The 24,630-nt window shown below is 44.3% G+C and overlaps 1 protein-coding gene across 1 annotated transcript in view; it reads left to right on the plus strand.

The window, feature by feature from the left end:
• Positions 1 to 18,112: 18,112 nt before the first annotated feature.
• CCDC15 (coiled-coil domain containing 15) overlaps positions 18,113 to 24,630 on the plus strand; it is a 48,714-nt gene continuing 42,196 nt past the window's right edge. The window contains exons 1-3 of the mRNA XM_052662412.1: positions 18,113 to 18,292; positions 20,459 to 20,608; positions 21,168 to 21,359. Coding sequence (XP_052518372.1) covers positions 18,113 to 18,292; positions 20,459 to 20,608; positions 21,168 to 21,359 — 522 coding nt within the window. The remainder of the gene's footprint in view (positions 18,293 to 20,458; positions 20,609 to 21,167; positions 21,360 to 24,630) is intronic.

Raw genomic sequence — 24,630 nt, forward strand, 5'->3', positions numbered from 1 at the left:
TGTCTTTTATAAACACCTTAAGGTAATAATCACAGCAATAGTCAAGGTAATAGCCATGGCAAGGACAAAGAGAGGCAAAGCCCTGTTTTAATAAATGATTAAGGGATCTCCGTGTCCCCCTCTTTTGGGACAAGGGAGACCTTACACATGCACCAAAAGGCTCCTTGTGGGTCAGAAGTCAAGAGACAATGCCAGGCCATAAGGAGTCTTGCTCCTCCCAGAAGCCTTCACTTGGAGATCCATCTTGGCTGAGGGGGGTGTGCACACCCAGGGGAGTGTCCCAGGGTAGGTCAGGTGCAGAAAAAGAAACCAGATAACTGGCCTGAAGGAAGACAAAGACCTGGAAGACCTGCCTGATATAAATGACTTAACCACCCACCTCTTGACTTCACCCCGCCTCACTAGAGGGGATGCCCACACCCTTCCTCTCTGGGTGTGCATCCCTGTCTTATTTCTTTCTTAACTAATCAAACCATTTCTCTGTGTGCTCTCCAACTTGTTCTTGTGCTGTGTCTCTAATAATAAACTTTGTACCTGCCTCTGTGATAAATACATTTTTCAGTGGGGGCAAAGATCCAGGAAAAAATAGCTTCTAGCCTGTAGCCCTTGCTGGTCTGGTGGCTAGGATTCCTGGTTCTCATCTAAGCTACCCAGGGTCAATTCCTGGGCAAGGAATTAAGATCTCACTTCACGAAACCACTCACTGTTGCTTCGCCAAGATCACAGCTACGCTCACCCTAAACCTTCTCAGAGAGGAGCTGGGTTGGGGGTGGAAACTGAAAAGATTGATCCAAGCAGAGGCTAAGCTACGGAGACACGGGTTTGATCACTGAGTAGGGAAGATACCTGGAGGAAAAAATGGCAACCCACTCCAGTATTCTTGCCTGGGAAATCCTGTGGACAGAGGAGCCTGGCAGGCTACAGTTGGTAGGGTCACAAAGAGCCTGACATGACTGAATGACTCACACACACACACACAGCCCTACAGAACCTCATATCATCTGCTTCTGGGCTCTTCTCTCCTCAAGGACAGAGAAGGACAGTGTCATCGGCCTCTGAAGCCCTAATGTATTATACAGGGGGGGGGCACATAGTAGGTACTCAGCAGACAGTTGCTGAACACTGAATGGGAGAGAACCTGTGGGGGGTGGGGGGACTTCTCAAGCAGCTGGGTGGATAAGGGGCAGCTGTGTGTGAGGGGGCTGGACCAGAGGAGGGACAGTGAGGAGGGCACCAAATAGCAACTGCAGAGAACAGAGCAGGGTGTGAACACACAGGAGGAATTCCTTGGTGAATTCCCAGAAATAACTGGAACGTACTTTGAGGGTGGCCACTGATCTACTAGGCAACTGGGTCACAAAGACATAGGTAACAGCCTAGTCAACTTGGTCTCATACACGACACGTGACGGCGATCTCATTTGCCCTGGTTGATCCTGTTTTAACCTCCCACCTGCCCTGGCTGACCCTGTTTTAACCTCCCGGGCATCCCCTGGGTTTTTCCCTGCGGGTGTGTCTGTTCTAGCTAATTGTTGATGAGTCAGGCTGAGGTTTTGTGTTTTATCGGTAGGGATATCCTGATTATAAATATTACATGTCTTTAACTTTGAAAGTATATTTGTACTGGTCAATCGGCATGTCCCTCTTTGGGATCAGAAAATATGGTTACTGTGGCCATCTCCTCATTAGCCTGGGAGACCTCTTCGGGGCCCAGGCTGTAGCTCTTTATTCTTATGGGTCTCCTCCCAGGACCCAGTTCTGAGAGCTGCATAATGTGGCTGTTAAACAACGGTGGAGACACACCTCTTGACCGATGGCAGCCAAGGCCCCTGCCCCTTCCTCCTCTGAGCACTTGAGGAGATGCATTTCCATGGGCATCTTTCTCTCCTGAGCTGCTCAACCCAGTCCTCTGGCCCTTCTGTTGCCCACGGTGGCTTCAGGCCACTCTTATTCGGCACCCACTCTGGGATTCTGACCCGGCCCCACCACCCTCCACCCCGCACTCACGATGGCCCTGGCCTGCTGTTCTCAGGCCCTGTCCTGAGCAACCAGGGGTCCTGCAGCTTGGAATGGAAACCTTGCCCCAACACACACACATACACACACACACACACACACACACACACACACACACCCCTCCCTGCTGGCTTAAACTCAGAAGTGTTCCATTCTCCAGAATGGGAGGCACTGTTTTCGACTGAGTCACCACCTTATACAGACCTCTGTGAATTGCGGAGAAAAAAATCAAGCTGACTGGGGAATTTATAAAATGATCTCTGTCCTTGAAGAACTGAAGTCTAGCAGGAGTGGCAGAACAATCAGAGCGACAGACTCACCACACTGTGAGAGACACTTAGGATGACCTTGTCTCACTTCTTCATTTCTCAGATGAGGGATTAAGGGACAGAGACATTAAGGAAGTTTCCCAGAGTTAACCTGCTATTTAACAACAGATGTGGGACTCCGAAAGTTACTTAGCAGTGCAGGCAAGAAGAGGTAAAACACACACACACACACACACACACACACACACACACACACACACACAAATCATGTATAAATAAGCACCAATTTTAATAACCCTACCGTTAGATTTAGGAATGTCCCGACCTACTTGGCCTGTTTTATTTATTTATTTTTTTGTCTCCAGGCTCCAGGAAGAATGCTCTGGCACTGTTACTGCTAGTGGATTCAGTCCTTACGAATACTGTAACATCAGTGGTGATTTTATAGTTAGTGTCTTCCCCCTCCTTCCCTCATTCACTTCCTGCTATTAATCGAGTCATTTCTGTCTCCTCCACTAAATTGTAATTAATCTTTCGTAGCAGAATGAAAAAAAAAAAAACAAACCTTTAACAAATGGCACCTAAATTCTTCTTGCAGAGAAGACACTTTTGTCTTTAGCAAGAAAAATATCTGAATATGCCACATGGAATGGAATGCAAGGTCTTAAGCCTAGGGAGTCAAGGCATAAAAAGATAAACTGCTGTGTAACAGAAACAGACAGGAATTTGGGGATGGGGAAAGAGCAGAGAGGGAGAATCAGGGAATGAGGTCGGGGGGAGTGAGCAACAAGGGATGAGGAGCTGAATAAAATTGAAGAACAGTTTGGGGACCTTCCTGGTGGCCCTGTGGGTAAGACTTCATGCTCCTAATGAAAGGGGCCCAGGTTCAATCTCTGGTCAGGGAACTAGATCCCACATGCTGCAACTAAGAGTTTGCATGCTGCAACTAAACATCCTGCCGCTAAGTCGCTTTAGTCGTGTCCGACTCTGTGTCCGACCCCATAGATGGCTGCCCAGCAGGCTCCCCCCTCCCTGGGATTCTCCAGGCAAGGACACTGGAGTGGGTTGCTATTTCCTTCTCCAACGCAGGAAAGTGAAAAGTGAAAGTGAAGTTGCTCAGTCGTGTCCGACTCTTCGAGACCCCATGGACTGCAGTCTACCAGGCTCCTCTGTCCATGGGATTTTCCAGGCAAGAGTACTGGAGTGGGGTGCCATTGCCTTCTCCAAACATCCTAGATGAGAAACATCCTACATGAGACAACTAAGATCCAATACGATACAATAACAAAATAAAATACACTTAAAAAAGAAAAGCTTACATTGTTATACTATAAAACTCTTTCTCCTCTGTCTTCATCAAAACCCTCAGAAAAGTTTACTATACACAATTGGAGTATGTGTGTGTACTTCCAGCTAATAAATATGGCAAAGGTGATAGAATAGCCACTCCCTTGATCAGGTTATGTTATCTAAGACTCTGACTTAGCACATTAGAGCCAGATGGTTTTGCTGACTTTGAAGAAGTCAACTTCCCTGTTGTGAAACAGCCTAATGGCAAGGGAAGGCTAGGGGCCTCTAGTAGCCAAGAGCTACCCTCAGCTAATAGCTGGCAAGAAAATAGGAACCTCAGTCCCACAGCTGCAAGGAACCAAATTATTCCAATGACTATATGAGCTTGGGAGAGGACCTTGAGCTTCAGAAGGGAATGCAGACCAGCAGACATCTTAATTGAAGTCTGGTGAAACCTTGAGCAGAAACCCCAGCTAAGCTGTACCTGACCCACAGAAACTAAAAAAATTAATGTATGTTATTTTAAGCTGCTAAATTTGTGGCAATTTGTTATACAGCATAGAAAACTAAAACGGTGTGTGTGTGTGTGTGTGTGTGTTTATATACTGAGACCAAGGACTGAGTTCCTGGTCCGGATCACCACTGTGGGCAGGAAGCGGCACGTGTAGAACAGTGAAATGATCTCTGAACTGATTAAATCAGCTGAAGCAGAAGTCCTGAGTCAGCGACGGTCCTGCGAACGTAGCCTTCAGAAATGTGGAGAAGTATCGGTATCTCAGCCTCCTCCACAGACAAACACTGAGTCAAGAAGTTAAATTTCAAGGGCTTTCCTTGGTGGTCCAGTGGCTGAGACTCTGCATGCCCAATGCAGGGAGGCCCAGGTTTGATCCCTGGTCAGGGAACTAGATCCCACATGCCACAACTAAGACTCAGCACAGCCAAGTTAATTCTTTTTTTTAAAGTTAAGTATGGATATTTCATTTGAAAATTGATCCCAGAAAACTAGGTAGGATATTGGGGGAATGAGTCAGGCAAAGTGAAGGAAGCCAGGGAAGGCTGAACATCAAGCAGATTGCTGTGGGCAGCTAGAGCCTAATCCTGTGGGAAATAATGAAGAACAAGCCCCAGAGTTATCACACCCAAGGAGCATTCATCCACTGAAATGTTTATCCACCAACTGCCATCAGATCTGGGCTGAGGGCTGCTTCTGATGGGTAAGGAGAAATTAATTCCCCAGACTTCTGGATGACCCTCTCAGAGAGGCATACTGTCCAAGCCTTCTCCTCTTCTCGAACTGCTCTCAATGGGTGTGTGTAAGCTCCTCCTCCTGTCAGGCACTTTATATCTATTTGTTCAGTTAATCCTCCCAGTATCTTCTTCTCAGTAGATATCATCACCCCATTTTACAGACAAGAAAGACTAAAACTTCAAGAAGTCAGCAACTTGCCAAGGTCATATAGTGGCAGTTGTTACTAAGTGGCAGTTGTTTCGTTTAGTTGCTAAGTCCCTTTTGCAACCCCATGGACTATAGCGTGTCACCCCCCAGCTCCTTGACCAGGCTCCTCTGTCCATGGGATTTCCCAGGCAAGAATACTGGAGTGGGTTGCCAATTCCTTACGGTAGGACAAATTGAGAAAGTAGCATTGCCATATATACACTGTCATGTGTAAAACAGAAAGCTAGTGGGAAGCTGCTGTATAACATGGGGAACCTAGCCTGGTACCCTGTGATGACCTAGAAGGGTGGAATGGTGGAGGGAGGCTCAAGAGGGAGGAAATATGTATATAACTATGACTGATAGTTATTGATGTATGGCAGAGACCATAGCATTGTAAAGCAATAATCATCCAATTAAAATAAAAAAAGAATCTGGATTAGAAACGTCAGTTGGTCACCAACGAAGTTCAGGCTTCCGACCACCTCTCTGAGTCATCAGTCGGAAGTCCACTTCCTGGTCTAACCTTTGCTCCCAGGACCTACCCTCTGAGTAAGCTCCAGGATGTAAGGTGGACCTCTCTGCCCACCCCTGGTGCCCTCTCTTCTGGCTGAAGCTATTTTTGATTCTTGCTTCCATAAACCTGTATGTGAGTGGTGCCAGGGTTGTCCCTACCATCAGTTCAATTTGCCAGAGTGGGGGGAGTGGGAGGACCAGAGAGACTGTGAAGCTGAGGCACGTTGCCTGGGAAACGAAGAATTTGTGTGAGGCTTTGTGTGGGGAGGAGGCAGCGCCCCGCTGCTCCAGCAACCACGGAACAAGAGACAGATTAGCTGGCCAGCTCTCTCTGGAACAAAACAAGCTTTCTGTGGGCCTGGACAGTGAGGAACGGCCCTCCCCAAGTACTTTTTTTCCTTCTCCTTTTTCTTTTTAAAGCTCTCCAACTCTGGCTCGCTTCTGAGAAACATCAAAAAGAAATGGAGATAGGGCAGGTGGGTGTCAAAAACTCCCTTGCCCTTCCTGGGGTCTGCATCCTGCAGGTTGGTTTTGCTGCCTGCTGATGTCTATAACTGTGGGGATTAACCCAGAAGAAAAGCATCCTATAGAGATGTGTGTGTGTGTTAGTGGCTCAGTCGTGCTTGACTCTTTGTGACTCTATGGACTATAGCCCGCCAGGCTTCTCTGTCCACAGGATTCTCCAGGCAAGAATACTGGAGTAGGGGTTACCATTTCCTTCTCCAGGGGATTTTCCCGACCCAGGGATTGAACCCAGTTCTCCTGCATTGTGGGCAGATTCTTTACCATCTGTGCCCCCAGGGGAGCCCTCTGCAGAGATGGGGTGTCTCAAAAAGACGTGGGGCTTGTTAGGAGAAATGTGTGATTCTGGGAGAGCATAGGGTCCTGGGGTAGATTTCCACAAGGCTAGGAGGAGGAGCTCCCAGTTTCAAACTGGAATACTGAAAAGCATCCAAGTGTTTTTATGCTGAGAGTCAATATTTGATTTCTGAATAGAATTCCCGCCCCCTCAGAAGCTGAGAGGAACTCAGGCTTGTGTCCACAGTTGATGAACGTGCCCTATTCAGCAACTCTCCAGAGGAACAAAGAGGAGCAATTCACTGGCATTACAGCATGGAGAGATCCAGCTTTCACTGACCTATTTAAGATGCGGCGAGGACATTCTAGAAAACATCTCTGGATTTCTGTTCATGTAGAGCTTCAGGAAGATCCCCTGGAGAAGGAAACAGCAACCCACTCCAGCATTTTTGCTTGAGAAGTCCCATGGACAGAAGAGCCTGGTGGGCTGCAGTCCATGTGGTCATAAGAGTCAGATACAACTAAGTGGACTAATCAACAACAACAAAGTTTCAGTGCTCTAACAAAAGGAGGTTTAAAAATCGGGGATGCCACAGATTACCCTCAATTCTTCAAAGGCTTCATTGTTTCTCTTCTAGATGCTCAGATGGTGTCCTCCCACCAATGGTATCCCGGAAAGTGTTTGCTCCCATCCTCCCTTCCCTGCCCTCCTCCCAGAGAGGGAGGCTCGGAAATGGAAGTCAACTGCCTACAGTGTGAAAGGCACTCCATGTTCCAGACTTTAGTAAGAGGAGTGGGATGTGGGGAAGGGGACCTGTTTGAAAGTAACAGAAAACACAATCCTTGTGGAGGCATCTAACCCTACCTGGGAAAGCTGCATCTATTAATAAATCTACAATGCCGTTGATAATACAGCTCTACTGCCCTTACAGTGTGTCTTTTCTTATTTTTTTAAGGTTATTTTTATTTACAAGTTTGGAAAAAGGTACATTTTTTACATGGGTTACTTGTGCAAAATTAGAACAGTGATAAAGACACACAAATTGACAATGGGACAAAGGGACATTTGGAAGCCTTGTCCCGTACTGCTTCTTAAATGTACCATTTATCTAAAAGCATAAATACCTACAGGAAGATCGCAGTGACTTTAAGGTTCTTTACTACAAAAAGGGACGAAGAAACTGAAGCATGCAGCATAAACTGAGGATTTGACGGGAAAATAGTTTACCATTGATATGTTCCTTTCCTTGGGCTAATTAAAACTTTAAAAAAAAATCCCAAACAAAGGGGGATTACACATTTGTTTCTCTAGACTAGCACTGCTTCTTTAAAAAGATTAAAGGATCCCCATCTTTCCCTAGCTTAAAAACTAATGATTGCTTCCATTCCTCTGCCAAACTGTCTTTTAGAATACTGTCTTATTCTAACAACTCTGTGTGGCAAGAATTTTTTTTCCCAAGGAGGGACATGAAGCTCAGAGAAGTTAAGAAACCAGCTCAAAGTCATGCAGTTATGTCAACATAGTGTACACTTAGCCCATGCTTCTTGCTCTAGTGTTCACACCCTACACTCCTGAAAGAGATCACTTTCAGTCAAGCCCAGAAGTAAAAAGCGGGTAGAAAAAAGGATGTCTCTGAGACAAGGTATGAGACAAGGAAGGATAAAGGCAACCAACAGGAACTTAAAAAAAAAACAGATTTAGCAAGAGAATGATTGAGTCCCCCGTGGTGACTCTGAGGACATTTAAGATAATGAATTTATGATACATGGGATTCAACGAAGGGAGACACAAGGTTTCTTTTCTTTATATAAGTATATTTATTTATTTGACTGTGCCTGATCTTAGTTGTGATTGCAGCCATGAAATTAAAAGACACTTACTCCTTGGAAGAAAAGTTATGACCAACCTAGATAGCATATTGAAAAGCAGAGACATTACTTTGCCAACTAAGGTCTGTCTAGTCAAGGCTATGGTTTTTCCAGTGGTCATGTACGGATGTGAGAGTTGGACTGTGAAGAAAGCTGAGTGCCAAAGAATTGATGCTTTTGAAGTGTGGTGTTGGAGAAGACTCTTGAGAGTCCCTTGGACTGCAAGGAGATCCAACCAGTCCATTCTGAAGGAGATCAGCCCTGGGATTTATTTGGAAGGAATCATGCTAAAGCTGAAACTCCAATACTTTGGCCACCTCATGCAAAGAGTTGACTCATTGGAAAAGACTCTGATGCTGGGAGGGATTGGGGGCAGGAGGAGAAGGGGACGACAGAGGATGAGATGGCTGGATGGCATCACTGACTCGATGGACGTGAGCTTGAGTAATCTCCGGGAGTTGGTGATGGACAGGGAGGCCTGGTGTGCTGCGATTCATGGGGTCGCAAAGAGTCAGACATGACTGAGTGACTGAACTGAACTGAACTGAACTGATCTTAGTTGAGGCACTCAGGATCTTCAATCTTTGTTGCAGTATGCAGAATTTTTTAGTTTAGTTGTAGGACCTAGTTCCCTGACCAGGGATAGAACCCAGGCCCCCTGCATTGGAAGCTTGGAGTCTTAACCACTCGACAGCCAGGGAAGTTCCCTATAAAACATTCTTGAAATTCCTCTTTTGAAATTGTTTTTAGACCCTTCAATATACTTTTTAAAGTATCTTTTAAGATTGCAATTTTTTAAATTTTGGTGCTAAGTCACTTCAGTCATGTCTGACTCTTTGAAACTCTATGGACCGTAGCTTGCCAGGTTCCTCTGTCCATGGGATTTTCCAGACCAGAATACTAGAGTGGATTGCCATGCCCTCCTCCAGGGGATCTTCCCGACCCAGGGATCTAACCTGTGTCTTTTATGTCTCCTGCATTGGCAGGTGGGTTCTTTACCACTAGTATTTAGGAGTACATTTTCTAAAAATGTCAAAATATGGTGAATAATATAGAGGACAATTTATTGACAGATAAAATCATTTTGCAGAGAAGGCAATGGCAACCCACTCTAGTATTCTTGCCTGGAAAATCCTATGGACGGAGGAGCCTGATAGGCTACAGTTCATGGGGTCGCAAAGAGTCGGACACAACTGAGCGACTTCACTTTCATGCATTAGAGAAGGAAATGGCAAGCCACTCCAGTGTTCTTGCCTGGAGAATCCCAGGGACAGAGGAGCCTGGTAGGCTGCCGTCTATGGGATCGCACAGAGTCGGACACGACTGAAGCGACTTAGCAGCAGCAGCAGCAAAATCATTTTGACCCAAACTGGCTTTGTGTTAAGGTGAAGTCTCTCATCTTAGCAAAGCTTCTTTGACTACAAACAGCCATCCCAGGGAAGTTACCATCAGAGGCAAAGCATGCCACATGGGTCTAGAATTGCAGCGCTAATACACTGGAACCAATTTTTGTAGGCAGCTCTGAATCTTTTTGCTTATCGGCTACATTCTCTTACCTTTACCAATAGCCTCCCTCTATTTTGCTCACCTAGGGGCTGTCTGTGTTACAAACAACATAAAACCTAATGCAAACTGGCATTTATGGTAAGGGACTTTATTGGCTCACATTTGCTCACAGTCTAGAGGTGGGGTAACCTTGAGAGTTAGCTTAATCCACAGGCTCAAAAGTGGCAACAGCTAATAGGAAGGACTTTAAATTGTGGTTAGACCATCTCTTTGAAATGTTGCCAGCCTCTTTGATGAATAAGAAAAGAATAAAGATGACGCTAGTGATAAAGAACATGTTTGTTGATACAGGAGGCATAAGAGATGGGAGTTTGATCCCTGGGTTGGGAAGATCCCCTGGAGGAGGCAACCCACTCTAGTATTCTAGCCTGGAGAATCCCATGGACTGAGGAGCCTGGCGGGGCTACAGTTCATAGGGTTGCAAAGAGTTGGACAAGACTGAAGCAACTTAGCACATACACACAAGGACTATCTATGGATTTTACAGTGGGAGTAACATGGACTGAAAGCTGTTCATGCCTTGGTCCCTGAGGCGTAACAACACTCAGAGGGGGTTATAGTTGGTTTCACCAGAAAGCAGACTCTGAAACGAAGTTTCAAGTTCAGGATTTTATCAGGGACTGTGCTGGATATTGACACCTGTTGAAGGGAGGAGGAGGAAATAGGAGGAGGCAGAGGGATCGATTGAGCTGTGATTCAGGCTGGACAGCCTCAGCCAAGTCCATGGGGGGCTCTGAAGCTGAAATGATGGCTCATCAGAATTGCTCCAAGTTAGGCAGAAACACCCACGCCTTATGTATCCAGAGAAAAACATGATCAAAAAGGATATATGCGTCCCAATATTCATTTCAGTAGTGTTTACAATAGCCAAGACATGGAAGCAATCTAAGTGTCCATTGACAGAGGAATGGATAAAGAAGATGTGGTACATATATACACAACGGCATATTACTCAGCCATTAAAAAGAATGAGATTAATGCCATCTGCAGCAACATGGATGGACCTAGAGAGTGTCATACTGAGGGAAGCAAGTCAGAGAGGAAAATATCATATGACATCACTTATATGTGGAATTGAAACAGAAATGATACAAATGAACCTACAAAACAAGAAGAGACTCACAGTCTTAGAAAACAAATTTAGGGTTGCTGCCGGGAAGGGATAGTAAGGAAGTCTGGGATGGACATGTACACACTGCTATATTTAAAATGGACAATCAGTATGGACCTACCATATAGCACAGGGAACTCAGCTCAATGTCATGTGGCAGCCTGGATGGGAGGGGAGTTCTGGGGAGAGTGTATATACATGCATATGTATGGCTGAGTCCCTTCGCTGTTTGCCTGAAACCATTACAACATTGGTAATCAGCTATACCACAATACAAGATAAAAGTTTAAAAAATAATAATAATAAACAAAAAAATATCTTGTGTTTACATTCCCAGACCCATCAATCTTGGGATGAGTCTCCTCCTCAGAGAGAGAGCAAGGCTGCTCTTTGAAGCTGATGTCCCTTAAGGAGCCGACAGCTCAAGGGACTACAACGCTCTCAGAAGCTGGGCCATCAAATCCTTCCTTGATTCGGGATCTGGGAAGCGCATCTCTATGTCCATGTGAGATGAGTATTTGGTAAAACGGAGGACAATGAAGTTCTTGTGTTAATATTTTTTTTTAATCACCCACGAAGATAAAGGGGAAAATGCTTCTTCATCTTTGATAAATTTAGAGAATTTTTTGCAAAGATGAGTACAGCAGATGCTCTTGAGACAAGCGGGCTTAATCGGAACAATCTGTTATTGATGCCATTTACAAGGAAACGCTGCTTGTAAAAAACTTGGTTGGCACAAACAAGCAGAAGGACCCTTGCCAATGATTTCAGTTAGAAAAGTTATTTTGAGATTGATACCAAGCAGGGCCTTGTGGGGCTCCTGGGCACAGAGCCTTTCTGTGTCTCCCATTTCCTTGATCACAGGAAACAGCCCTCATTCAACCTTCATGACCTTCCCTGAGTTCCAATGGGCAAATTCAAACAGTTGTTAATTAGGGAAGGGAGGGGACACAAGACCATGTAGAAACAGTCATGGGCCAAGGTCCTGTTTCCCCATCAAAGGGTACACACAACAATATCTTTGAGGTATTTTGTAGATATGGAAATCCCTTCCAGGTGGGAGAAGTTATGGTCTGCTTCCTGTAAGCATGTTGACTCCAGACCAGTTGGACCTGAAGGCTGACGATGTTGACACCTACTTAGCTCCCCACCAACCCATCAGAAGAAAGTCAGGAGCTGACATTTACTATTAAATTTGTCACTGTCTTCCCCAAGTGGGGACACATGGTTTTGAGGGCATTAGCCCACTGTGGCCCCCTTTGCCTGGCCAAACAATAAAGCTACTCTTTTCTGCTTCCTCCAAAACTCTGTCCAAGATTTAATTCAGCACCAGTGTACAGAGGAGTTGAGTTTTTGGCATCAAGAGGTAGGCAAAGAGGAGGAGGAACAGAGAAGACTTGGAGGAAACAGCCCAGAACATTGGATGCTAACCCTAGGGAATCCTGCTCAAGTGCGGAGAAGAGAGTGGAAATGGGTGACGACACAGCAGCCGAGCACCCAGGTCCCTAGAAGGGGGAACAGGCCATTTTCCCACTTAAGGAAAGCTTCTCCTCAGGACAGACCCTTGGGACGAACAGGTGACCACGTTTTCCAGTGGGTTACAGGTTGTGGGGAGGGTCAGTCAGCCACAAACTGATTAGTGGCAACCAAGCAGCACATTTCATAGTTCTGTGTGCGGTGGACCGCTGCCAAGGACCCAGTGACTCGGGCTCCGTGCGCTGATAGCTAGGGATCCCCCAGCCACACGCATCAGAGAGCACTCCCCCGAGGAGTGATTGAAGCAGGGCCGCAACACTCTGGTGCCAGCAACACCTGTTCTTTTAAGTTCCTGAAGGCAGACATTTCTAAGCAAACAGTTCCCTTGCTGAGAAACTAACTCTGGCCATGAAAGATAAGCCTTGTGAAAACGTCAGCAAATGGGAGCTGGGCTCAAGATGAGATCTCTCTGGAAATGCAAGAATGTAGAAGGATTTGATGGCCCAGCTTCTGAGAGCGTTGTAGTCCCTTGAGCTGTCGGCTCCTTAAGGGACATCAGCTTCAAAGAGCAGCCTTGCTCTCTCTCTGAGGAGGAGACTCATCCCAAGACTGATTGGTCTGGGAATGTAAAGACAAGATTTTTTTTGTTTATTATTATTATTTTTTAAACTTTTATCTTGTATTGTGGTATAGCTGATTACCAATGTTGTAATGGTTTCAAGCAAACAGCAAAGGGATTCAGCCATTCTTTGTAAGAAGCCACTGGCACAGCAGCTAGTGGGAGGCACAGACCTGAGTGAGCAGGTAACACTTCTTCCTAGTGTTGGATGTGTGTGTGTGAGTGCGTGTGTGTGTGTGTAGGTGCACAAATCCATCTCCCTCTGGCCCTCTCCAGCCGTAGCTGTTTTCTGTTTCTCACCACCCTGAGTGGATGTGGGGTATGTTTTCTTCTTTTTTTCCCCTTACTTTCTTTTTTTAAAATTAATTATAAAAAATTTACACTACTTTTTAAAATTGGAGGATAATTGCCCTACAATGTTGGGTTTCCTTCTTGTTACTTGATTGCTCAGTGCTATCTAGAAACCATTTGTTTTTTAATTCTATTATTTATAAAAAGGGAGCTCCTTTTTCTCTGCTTCGCCCTTCACTTTGACTCTGATGTTAGGGTATGCCATGCACTAATTTGCCAGCTACACTCATTCACCAACCTCCAGGTCTTTTCCTGGAATTCCCTGAAGACTTGCTTCTGGCTCTCACCAACACTATTCTGGTCATGGTTCTTGGTGATTTCAATAACCTCAGGGATAATCCATTCAGTGTCCTTACCCTCATTTCTCTGACCTCTTCTGCAGCAATTATGTTCTTCTACTTCAGCACTCTCTCCCTTGGTCACACCATAGACTTTGACAGTACTGACATTGCGGTTTCAAGAATCTTGAGATCACCACCTATTTTTAAAAATAGGTATTTATTTATTTATTTGGCTGCATCAGGTCTTTGTTGTGGCATGTGAGATCTTTAGTTGAGACCCACGAACTCTTAGTTGCAGCATGTGGGACCTAGTTCCCTGATCAGGGATGGAACCTGGGCCCCCTACATTGGGAGCTGGGAATCTTAGCCATTGGACCACCAGGGAAGTCCCTCAACCATCTCTTATTTTTTCAGTGCATCTCACTCTAACAAACCTTAAAGCCCCTAACTGGACCCTACAAGGTCTTGATCCTGCCAACTTTACCAGGTCCCTTATCTACTTAGTAGCTTCCCTGGTGGCTCATATGGTAAAGAATTTTCTTGCAGTGCAAGAGACCTGAGTTCGAGCCCTGGATTGGGAAATTCCCCTGGAGAAGGGAATGGCGATCCACTCCAGTATTCTTGCCTGGAGAATTCTATGGACAGAGGAGCCTGACGGGCTACAGCCAATGGGATCGCAAAGAGTCAGACATGACTGAGTGACTAAGCACACAAACAGATATGGGAAAGGGTGACAAGTAGGTAAGATGATTTTTAATCACTCAGTCATGTTCGACTCTTTGCAATCCCATGGACTGTAGCCTTCCAGGCTCCTCTGTCCATGGGGATTCTCAGGCAAGAATACTGGAGCGGTTCGCCCTGCACTCCTTCAGGGGATCTTCCCTACCCAGGGATTGAACCCAGGTCTCCGGCATTGCAAGCGGATTCTTTGCCATCTGAGCCACCAGGGAAGTTTCAATTCCATGGTCAGTCATTAATTACTCCCTTGCACTCATCTTTAACTCTCTTGCGCCTTTCTTGCTTGTCATAGTTTAGTAAAACCTCAACCCTGGTTAAAATTAAAACCTCCACCTATGATTATGCCTGTAACCACGCAACTGAAGGAAAAGCCTCAAACATGCTGACTAGTCTTACTTTAAATTCATAATCATGAACCTCACATGGGTCCTTAAGGCCGTCTGGCAACTGTACATGTTTCTAGTTCATACTTCTACTCTTCTGGACAACTATTTTATACCTTTTCAAAGGTCCAGCATCTCTTTTTTTCTATTTTATTCATCGATGAATTTGCCTTCTATTGGTAATAGTTATGTCTTTCTGTGTAACCAGTTACCTCAGTATCTAGCATCTTGAAACAACAAATATCATCTCACAAAGTTTCTGGCTGGATACTCTGGCTCAGGGTCTTTTATGAGATTGCAGTCAAGTTGTTGGCCAAGACTGCAGTCTCTGAAGACTTGACTGGGGCTGGAGGATCCACTTCCAAGATCATTCACCAGGCTGTTGGCAGGAGCCTTCAGTTCACTGCCATGTGGTCCTTTTTATATGACTTCTCATGACATAAATGGCTTCCCCCAGAGCAAGCGCTGGGAACGAGTGAGAATCACAGCAAGAGTGAGAGATGGAGAGAATGAGAGTACATGGTGGAGAGAGAGAAACACAGCATTTTTTTTATAACCTAATTTCTAGTGACATGTCATATACTGTTGGTCACACAGAACAATTCAACACAGTGTGTACAGTGTGAAAGGGGACTACACAGGGTGTGAATACCAGGAGGTGGGGATCATTAGAGTCAGCTAACAAAAATACCATTTTACAGAGAAAACAGAGCAATCAGAAAAGAACTTCCACAAGCTCCCACTGCCATATTAGCCAATTACCAGTATATATTCTATTTCACTGCTAGTGGTATAATGAACTCTCTCTCCTGCTATCTAAGGCCAATCCCTCCAACTGTTCACTAGATCCATTCCCTCTTGTTCATTACCTCCTGTTTCCTCTTACCCACTTAAGGACACAGATACAAAAATTCCCCCATCTCTCTCCTGCATTGTCAGTTTTCTTTTGTTTACTGGATAGTTAGCATCAGCAGAGCATGTGGACTGCAACATTAAAGAAAAGAATCCCATGATCCTATCTTTCAGATACACATTTTCTCTGCATCACTTTACAATTCAACTCATTGTAAGAGTTGTCTAAAATGGCTGTCTCCAATTCTTCCTCCCTCTCTATGTCTACCCAACAGCCTTTTGATCTCAAGCTACCCCCAAAACACTGCTCTTATAAAAGTTATCTATGACCTCCATGTGGTTCAATCCAATAGTTAAGTTTCAGTCATCATCTTATTTGACCTATCAGAATTTAACACAGGTTAAATTCCTCTTCAATAAAACATTTTCTTCAAGGTATTACACGCTCCTGGTTTTCTTCCTAGGCTTACTGGCTGACCCTTCCAATCTCTTTGCATTCCCCTCTTCCTCCCAGCCTGTTTAATGTGAGGAAGCCCCAGGGCTCAGGTTCTCAGCCAGGCAGGCACCCACTCTGGAGCGATTGTACTTGCTGTTCACTTTGCTTGGAACTTTTAGAAAGCTCTCCAGTGAAAATCGGCTTGTTCCGCTAGTCCATGGAAATTTGCATTGGAGTCTTTGCTGAAAATTACCTCAGTGAATGAAGCCTTCTCTGGTCATCCTATCTAAAATTTCATCTCCCCTATCCTCTGACACACTTTTTATCCTCGTCCTCAGCTTTTAATCTACAATGCTCATCACCTAGACACATTTGTTTATCTATTCATGAGTCTATGCTGTTATTTCTCATCACTTCTATGAACAAGGGATATTTATCTGTTTTGTTCACTACTATACATTCCCAGTGCCTAAAACAGTACTGGTATATAAAAATCTCTCAATTATGATAAGTTACATGAAAGAACGAATGGGTATCTCAAAGGGATAATGAAGTGTCCCTGGGTTATACTAAAGTTTGGAGCAGACAGGGAGACCACTCAGGAGGCTACCATATTTATGCATAAGAGCATGTATGAAATAGCACTACTAATGTAAGCAGGTGTATAAAGGATGAGCATGATTGACAACTGGCTTGAAAAGTGTTAGTTGCTGAGTCCTGTCCAACTCTTTAGGACCTCATGGACTGCAGGCTGCCAGGTTCCTCTGTCCATGGGACTTTCCAGGCAAGAATACTGGAGTGGGTGCCATTTCCTTCTCCAGGGGATCTTCCCGAAGGGACTGAACCTTGGTCTCTTGCACTACAGGCAGATTCTTTATGGTCTGAGCTGCTGGCTTAGTTCATTCCTGAAGGAAGCCCTGCCAGGCCCGCCTTCGCCCATCCTTTTCCTGTGCTTCCTTCAATTAGGCCCCTGGCCAGCTCAGTTATGGGCTTCTCTGATGGCTCCGTGGTAAAGAAGCCGCCTGACAAGGACACCCGGTCCGATCCCCCCTGTTGGGAAGATTCCCTGGAGAAGGAAATGTCAACCCACTCCAGGACTCTTGCCTAGGAAATCCCACAGACAGAGGAGCCTAGCGGGCTACAGTCAGTGAGATCGCAAAAGAGTCAGACACGACTTAGCAACAACAACATGCTCAGTCAACCCGCTTTTCAGCCCAAAATACTCCTTTTCCTGAAGATGCCGGACGTCCCCGGTGCTGGGATATTCGAGGCACCGCCGGCAGACCCACATTTCTGCTGGCTGGTTTCCCAGCCGCCGTGTGGACCCACCCAGGCCGCACCCATTCCACCAGCATTCACAAGTCCCGCCCCCTCAGCGAGACGAAGCGGAGGTGACGCACATCGGGAGCGCTAAACCCCACCCCTCACGCTTTCCCAGTCCCCGAGAGATGACGCAAGCCCGGTAGAGGCGGGTAGGAGGCCGCCGAGGAGCGGGGTGGGGCAGCGCGGCGCGACCTTCCCCAAAGCGGCGGTTTACTTGCGGTAGTTACCTTAGTATCCACGTTAACTTGAGTTGTGGCCGGCTGCGATCGGTACTACTAGGCCGGTGCAGTCTCAGCCAGAGTGTGACCCCGAGGCCTGAGAAACAGGATTTTCTCTGGTCCGGGACTCCCTGGCGATCAGCGTTGCCCCCATAACCGGATACCAGTTATTTGAACTTTCGTCTTCAGACCCAGGTTCCCACCCCGCACCCTCCCAGTCCCATCGCGCTCCCGCTGCTACACTCTTTCCTCCCTTTCCCATGTCGCTGCGCCACCAATGGCACAGTTTCCTCCTCTCAGTCAGGTTCTTGTTTGACCCCCGCTCTCCTCCGTGTTGCTTTTCGAGGGCGATCTTGAAACTTCCTTCCTTTATAACACTTCTTTTGTATCTTCCCTTTTCCCTCTCTTCCCCCTTCCTTCCTTCGCCAGAATCTTTGTCAGAGTACGGCCTCCTGCAAGGCTTCACTCATTTTCAGAAGTTGTGGCACAGGTGTTAGGGAATTGAGTTTTCAAGGTGGTCGTTTTAAGATTTTGAGCTTTTCCTCTCTCCTAACCAGGAGTCATAGATGCCAAGAAGTATGGCCCCCCTCAAGAAGCCTCGAAATACCACGAAGTTGCCCCTGGCTTTAAACCCCTTGAAGAGCAAGGACGTGTTGGCAGTGCTGGCTGAGAGGAACCAGGCTATAGTACCCGTTGGGGCCTGGGTGGAGCCTGCCCCACCAGATAGTTCAGAAGTCCCGGCAGCTGTGAGTGTCAGTTTGATGCCAATGTGGTGGCATCTTTCTTTCCCTAATTCCTTGTGCTCGAAAAAGCAGTCTGGGGATGCCGTTTGTATTCCGTCATAAATAGTTATGTTTTTGCTTTAGGGTTATTGAACAAATACATAGTTGTTAATTATCATACAAAGATGTTTAGTGGTTTCTAAAATGTGGTACTCTTAATCTTTGGTTTACACTTGAAAGCCACAATTTGGAACCAGTCATGCATTTCAGGAAAATATTTGGTAATCTCAAGGTGAGGGCAAAAGAGGGCAGACAGACAATGGGAGTGAAGGAGAGAGGTGCCGGTGGCTTCAGTTTGTCTGGTCTTGAGTTAACCTGAGTCACTTGTCCAGACTTGATATATATATATCTCTCCTTTGGAACTGTGTTACCTAATTATTCATTGATACTTGTACATTCTGCTCTCTGGTACATATGTTCTAGAATAGTTTATGGGACAGATTTTTTGGAACTCATAATTTTAATTAGAATTTAATTTCACTTGATTTTGAGAATTTAGAGACTGTGAAATAATTTGAGGCACCCCTCAGAATTAGAATTTGGTATCACTGTGTTAGAAGAAGGGATAGACAGGAGGTATGATGGGTTTATTTAATTTAGAGACTTGTTATGGAAGAGAGACATAGTCAAATGAAGAGCAATACAGTATAGGACATAAGTGTTGGAGTCAGAGAACATTCTAGCTTTGCTCCTTGCCAGCTGTAGGATCTTTGGCAGCTACTAAAGATGAATGTTTCTGAGCCTGTTTCATCATCTTTCATGTAAGAGATAAGAATACCTAGTATTGGAGCTAGTTTTGAGGATTCAGTAATATGAGTTAGAGTGTTTTTGCTAATAGGTCTTTACTCATGGTGACTACTATTATTTTCATTCTTTGCTATTCAGAGCACTGAGAGGAAGTGAACAATGATCAAGGACTCAAATGTAATAAAATGTTCCAGATTGTTTTGGGATTAAGCATTATATAAATATTGAGTACCTTTGTATTCTAGGCTCCATTACAGTAGGGGAAACAAAGGAGAATGAAATACATTTCTTGCCCTCAAAGGATTCATAATCTAATAGGGAGTTAAGAATTATTGTACTCAATGTTAGTAAGAAAGAGAGGTGGTGGGTGGTGGTGGTGGTGTAGTCGCTCAGTTGTGTCTGACTCTTGGGACTCCATGGACTGTAGCCTGCCAGGCTCCTCTGTCTATGGGATTTGGAGTGGGTTGCCATTTCCTTCTCCAAGAATGAGAGGAGATGGGTATTGGATGTTCTTGAAGATTGAGTAGGCCTTTTCTAGGTAGAAATGACAGGAAGGGCATGCTTGGTTAAAAAAGCAGCATAATTCTCGTTTTATAATAGCACATAGTGGGTGAGTGGTGAGCCATCTGATATGTTGGTGTTAGTTTCACAGTCGTGCCAGACTCTTTGTGACCCCATGGACTGTTAGCCCACCAGGCTCTGTCCATAGAATTCTCCAGGCAAGAATGTTGGAGTGGGTAGCCACTCGCTTCTTCAGGGAATCTTCCCTATCCAGGGATTGAACTCAGGTCTCCTGCATTGCAGGCGGATTCTTTACCATCTGAGCCACCAGGGGAGTCGAGCAATCTGATATATGTGGACTATTTTACTCACTTTAGAAACTGAAACATAAGATAGGTTTGAATTGGTTCATTAAGAATTAATGAAGATACTTTTAGTTCTCAGTACATGAAAAATTAAGATTTGATTTTTGTGCTAACAGATTCTGAGTTTTAGTTTGTGATTTGGTTTAAGTTCTTGGTACTCACTTGAGCTTCCCTGGTGACTCAGATGGTAAAGAATCTGCCTGCAATGCAGGAGATCAGGGTTCAGTCCCTGGTTTGGGAAGATCCCCTGGAGGAGGGCATGAGAATCCCCATGGACAAAGGACCTTTGTGGGCTATAGTCCATGGGCTCACAAAAAGTCAGACATGACATAGCGACTAAGTGCAGCACAGTTATGTCTAGATTATCAGCTCCGAACTACTGTGACTTCTTTACTGTACAGGGAATTTTGGATTATAGAACTGAAGTATTTTTTTGGGATTGTATCCTGACCACTTTGTGTTTACAGTAGGCAACTAGTGGGACAGTACATTTATTTTCTATCTTTCATCTTTAAAGACTTCAGCATATATAATTGAAGAAGAACTAAAGGAGCAGCTAAGAAAGAAGCAGGAAGCTCTGAAGCGTTTTCAGAGACAAGTCAAAAGCCGAGTAAATCAGCAAATTAGGCTGAGAAAAAAGCAACAACTTCAGCGGTCTTATGAAGCTGTAAGTTCAAAACTGAGCCTGAATAAAGATTGGATGGAACATGTGTTTGTTATGGGAAATGCTATTAGGCAGTAACAGAATCACCTTTTTTGAGCCCAGGCTTTGTATAGTCTGATTAACTAGTGAGGGCAGTAGATTTGTAGGCAGAGAACCAGTTGTTTCTGTTTTCCTGTGTTGTTCTGACTACCTCTTTTGCTTTCACCAAATAGTTATAAATAATGTCAGAGTTTGGGTTGGGGTTTGAATTCTGGCTTTGCTCCTTACTAGCTATGTGACCTTGGGCCAAGTGCTTAAATTCTCTCAGCTATGGTTTCTTTATCTGTGAAGTAGGGATATAATACTTGCCTCACAGTGTTGTTTTGAAAATTAGATAATGTAGATTATTAGCACCCAGTAGGTGCCTGGTAAATGTTAGTTCCTTTGCCAACTAAAATTTCCCATCCCTCTCCCCAACCCCGGTTTTAAGACTTTTGGGCTGCTTGTAGATATTAGTTGATTATACTGGGCTGGAGGGAATCACTCTCACAAGAGGAATCTCACTCTTTCTTCCTTCATGTAGGCAGAGAAAGAAGGCTCAATAGCCATGTACTCTTCAGATCTAGCACACTTAACTCCTAAAAGAACGAGCGTTTTTCCAAGCAATTTGAATGCTGCTATTGGAAGGGCCAGATTGCCTCCTCCCCACATGCTTGAGGGTGGAATAGAAGACAGAGAGAATCAGAATGAACTGTTCCAACAACAAGCCCAGGCTGTAAGTACATATTCATTTTATTTATGTTTCTGGTTTTTTCTTCTTTTTAGATATATAACATACCTGGCCTATGATAAAGAGATTAGGAGTCACATCAACTTCGATTTTTATCACCCCCCCCCCTTTTTTTAACCTTTGTAAAGTGAAGATTAATGGGACGATGTTTATTTTTAATATATATTTAAAATTATATGAGAGTCCTTTGGACAGCAAGAGGATCAAATCAGACAATCCTAAAGGAAATCAACCCTGAATATTCAGTGGAAGGACTGAAGCTGAAGCTCCACTACTTTGGCCACCTGATGTGAAGAGCCAACTCACTAGAAAAGACCCTGATGGCTGAGAAAGGTTGAGGACAGGAAGAGAAGGGGGAGACAGAGGATGAGATGGTTGGATAGCATCACTGAGTCAATGGATATGAGTTTGAGCAAACTCCAGGAGATTGTGAAGGACAGGGAAGCCTGCGTGCTATAGTCCGTGGGGTTGCAAAGAGTTGGACATGACTTAGTGACTGAACAATAGCAACAACAATTTATATTTATTGATTAGACACTTATGATACTAAAGTATTAGAGTTCAAAACTCACGAGAAAAAGCTTTAAGTCAAAGAATGTAGATTTTCCAATTATACTTAAGTTGTTATGGGTAAGTGACTCTCAGTTTACAGCATATGGACAAAAGTGATTCCTAACCTCTATTCCACAAAGGTTCAGTACATATATGGGAATTCCCATGACTGTTTGATTATCACAGTGAATTGATCTGTAAGTCAAGTAATAATAAGTAAACTCTAAATTGACATACTCACAAATTTTAAATGTAACTTTTCAGTGATAGACTTTGAATACCTAATATTTAAAAATTAACCACCATGCATAGCTCCAGCCACTCAGGTCACTTGACGCCATCTAATCAGCACCCCCACCCTGCTTAGTGTACCTTGGTTTCTGTTCAGTTGATCACGTTCTTCAACTTGGTTGTGGGAATAATCCTTCGTCTTATCATTTTATTTTATTTCATTTTGTTTAGTTCTACAAGTTTATTGCTACCAACTAATCTCCCTCCACCCTCCTCAAGCGTGTGCTCAGTCATGGAACCCCATGGACTGCAGCCCGCCAGACTCCTCTGTCCACTGACTTTTCCAGGCAAGAATACTGGAGTGGGTTGGCATTTCCTTCTCCTATCTTATCCTTTTAAAATGTAATCCAGAGGGTTAGTAAGAGGAGAGAAAAAAATATGGAAAGTTATGATTATATGAAAATAAAAGTTGTGTGATGCTAACAAGCTTGGTCATAAATATGAAGCAAATCTTTTTGTGCTGTTAGGATAAATAGAGAAAGTTTTATAAGTACATGTGTGTTGAAATACTTTTTTAAAAGATTTTTTTCTCTTTCCCAGACTATGGCTTTTTCTTATTATTGTTTGGCTTATAGTGATCATTTTTTATTTTCTTTTAAATATTATGAACAATTTACCGAGCCAGTATTTCTTGAGCCAGACACTGCATAAAGTACAAAGGATAAAGCATTGACCAAGACAGACACAGCCTTTGCTTTCATGGTGCTTGTAGCTATAAATCCCATTAGAGTGAGGCTTATACTTCATCTGTTCAGTTCAGTTCAGTTCAGTTGCTCAGTCGTGTCTGACTCTTTGCAACCCCATGAATCGCAGCACGCCAGGCCTCCCTGTCCATCACCAGCTCCCGGAGTTCACTCAGACTCACATGCATCGAGTTGGTGATGCCATCCAGCCATCTCATCCTCTGTCGTCCCCTTCTCCTCCTGCCCCCAATCCCTTCCAACATCAAAGTCTTTTCCAGTGAGTCAACTCTTCACATGAGGTGGCCAAAGTACTGGAGTTTCAGCTTTAGCATCATTCTTTCCAAAGAAATCCCAGGGCTGATCTCCTTCAGAATGGACTGGTTGGATCTCCTTGCAGTCCAAGGAACTCCCAAGAGTCTTCTCCCAACACCACAGTTCAAAAGCATCAATTCTTCGGCACTCAGCCTTCAGGACACATCAGTCCACAGATATTTGAATATACTGTGTTTGTTAAGCATTGTAGTGATACTGATGATATGTGAAATAGGACCTTTCATGGGTTTACATTTCCAAGTAGAGATACAAAGCTAACAGACTCCTAATCTGTTGGTTAATAATTTGGAAATATATGCTGCATTTGGTGATAAATTTGTGCAGTGGAAGTTCAAAAATGTTTTAATTCTAAAGAAATAGTTGGGGAAGAATTCTTGGAGGAGGTGGAATTGAGCTGTATATTTTGAACTGGTAAACTGAGTTGAATTGGTAAATTCAAAAGAATTTTAAGATAGGAACAGTAAAAAGTCTAGAATATAAAAGTTTTTATACCCTGTTTTTTTTGGGGGGGTGGGGGTGGGCGGTGCTGGACCTTGGAGCTTGTAGGATCTTCTTGTTCCCTGACCAGGGATCAAATCCATGCCTCTTGCTGTAGAAGCAAGGAGTCCTAATCGTTAGACCACCAGGGAAGTCCCGACCCTGTTTTTTTCTTAAAAGAAGATGAGCTACTGAGGAATATTCAGTGACTTAAACTACTCTAAGCCTATAAACTTTTGCTTATGCAATCTGTGACAATAGAAGCTCAATTTTTTTTTTTTTTAAATCTTACTGTTTCTGTTGCACTTTCTATCCACTAGATGTCACTAAGAACTAGACAGTGAGACAGTGTCCAAAGCACTAACTCCTTTGGGACAGTTCCAGGCAAACTGGGACAGCTGGTCACCCTGTCTCTACATGTGTTCATGCTTCTTTACTTACTTTTCTACTACTAACTGGTATTCTCATCATCACAGCTCCAAAACTTTTACAAATTATGTAAAATGAACATTTAACAAATAAGGGGATTTGTAAGCCCACAAACTTAGTGGCTTAAAATGACAAAAACTTTTTCTCTCACAGTTGTGGACACCAGAAGTCCAAAATCAGTTTCACTGAGCCAAAATCAAAGTGTCTACAGGGATATGCTCCTTTCTACAGATTCTAGGGAAAATTTGTTCTTTGACTTTTCGAGCTTTTGGTGTCTGCTGGCATTCCTTAGCTTGTAGCCACATCAAACCAATCTTTGGCTCCATCTTCACATCACCTTTTTTGTATGTCTGGTTTTCCTCTATCTGTTTTATAAAAACCACTTGTGATGGCTTTTAGTGCTGGTCTAGATAATCCAAGATTATGTCTTCTCAAGATCCTCAACTTAATCACATGTGCAAAGGCCCTTTCTCCCTGTAAAGTAACAATTA

Source organism: Budorcas taxicolor, chromosome 25, assembly GCF_023091745.1.
Source record: "Budorcas taxicolor isolate Tak-1 chromosome 25, Takin1.1, whole genome shotgun sequence".
Lineage (NCBI taxonomy): Eukaryota > Metazoa > Chordata > Mammalia > Artiodactyla > Bovidae > Budorcas > Budorcas taxicolor.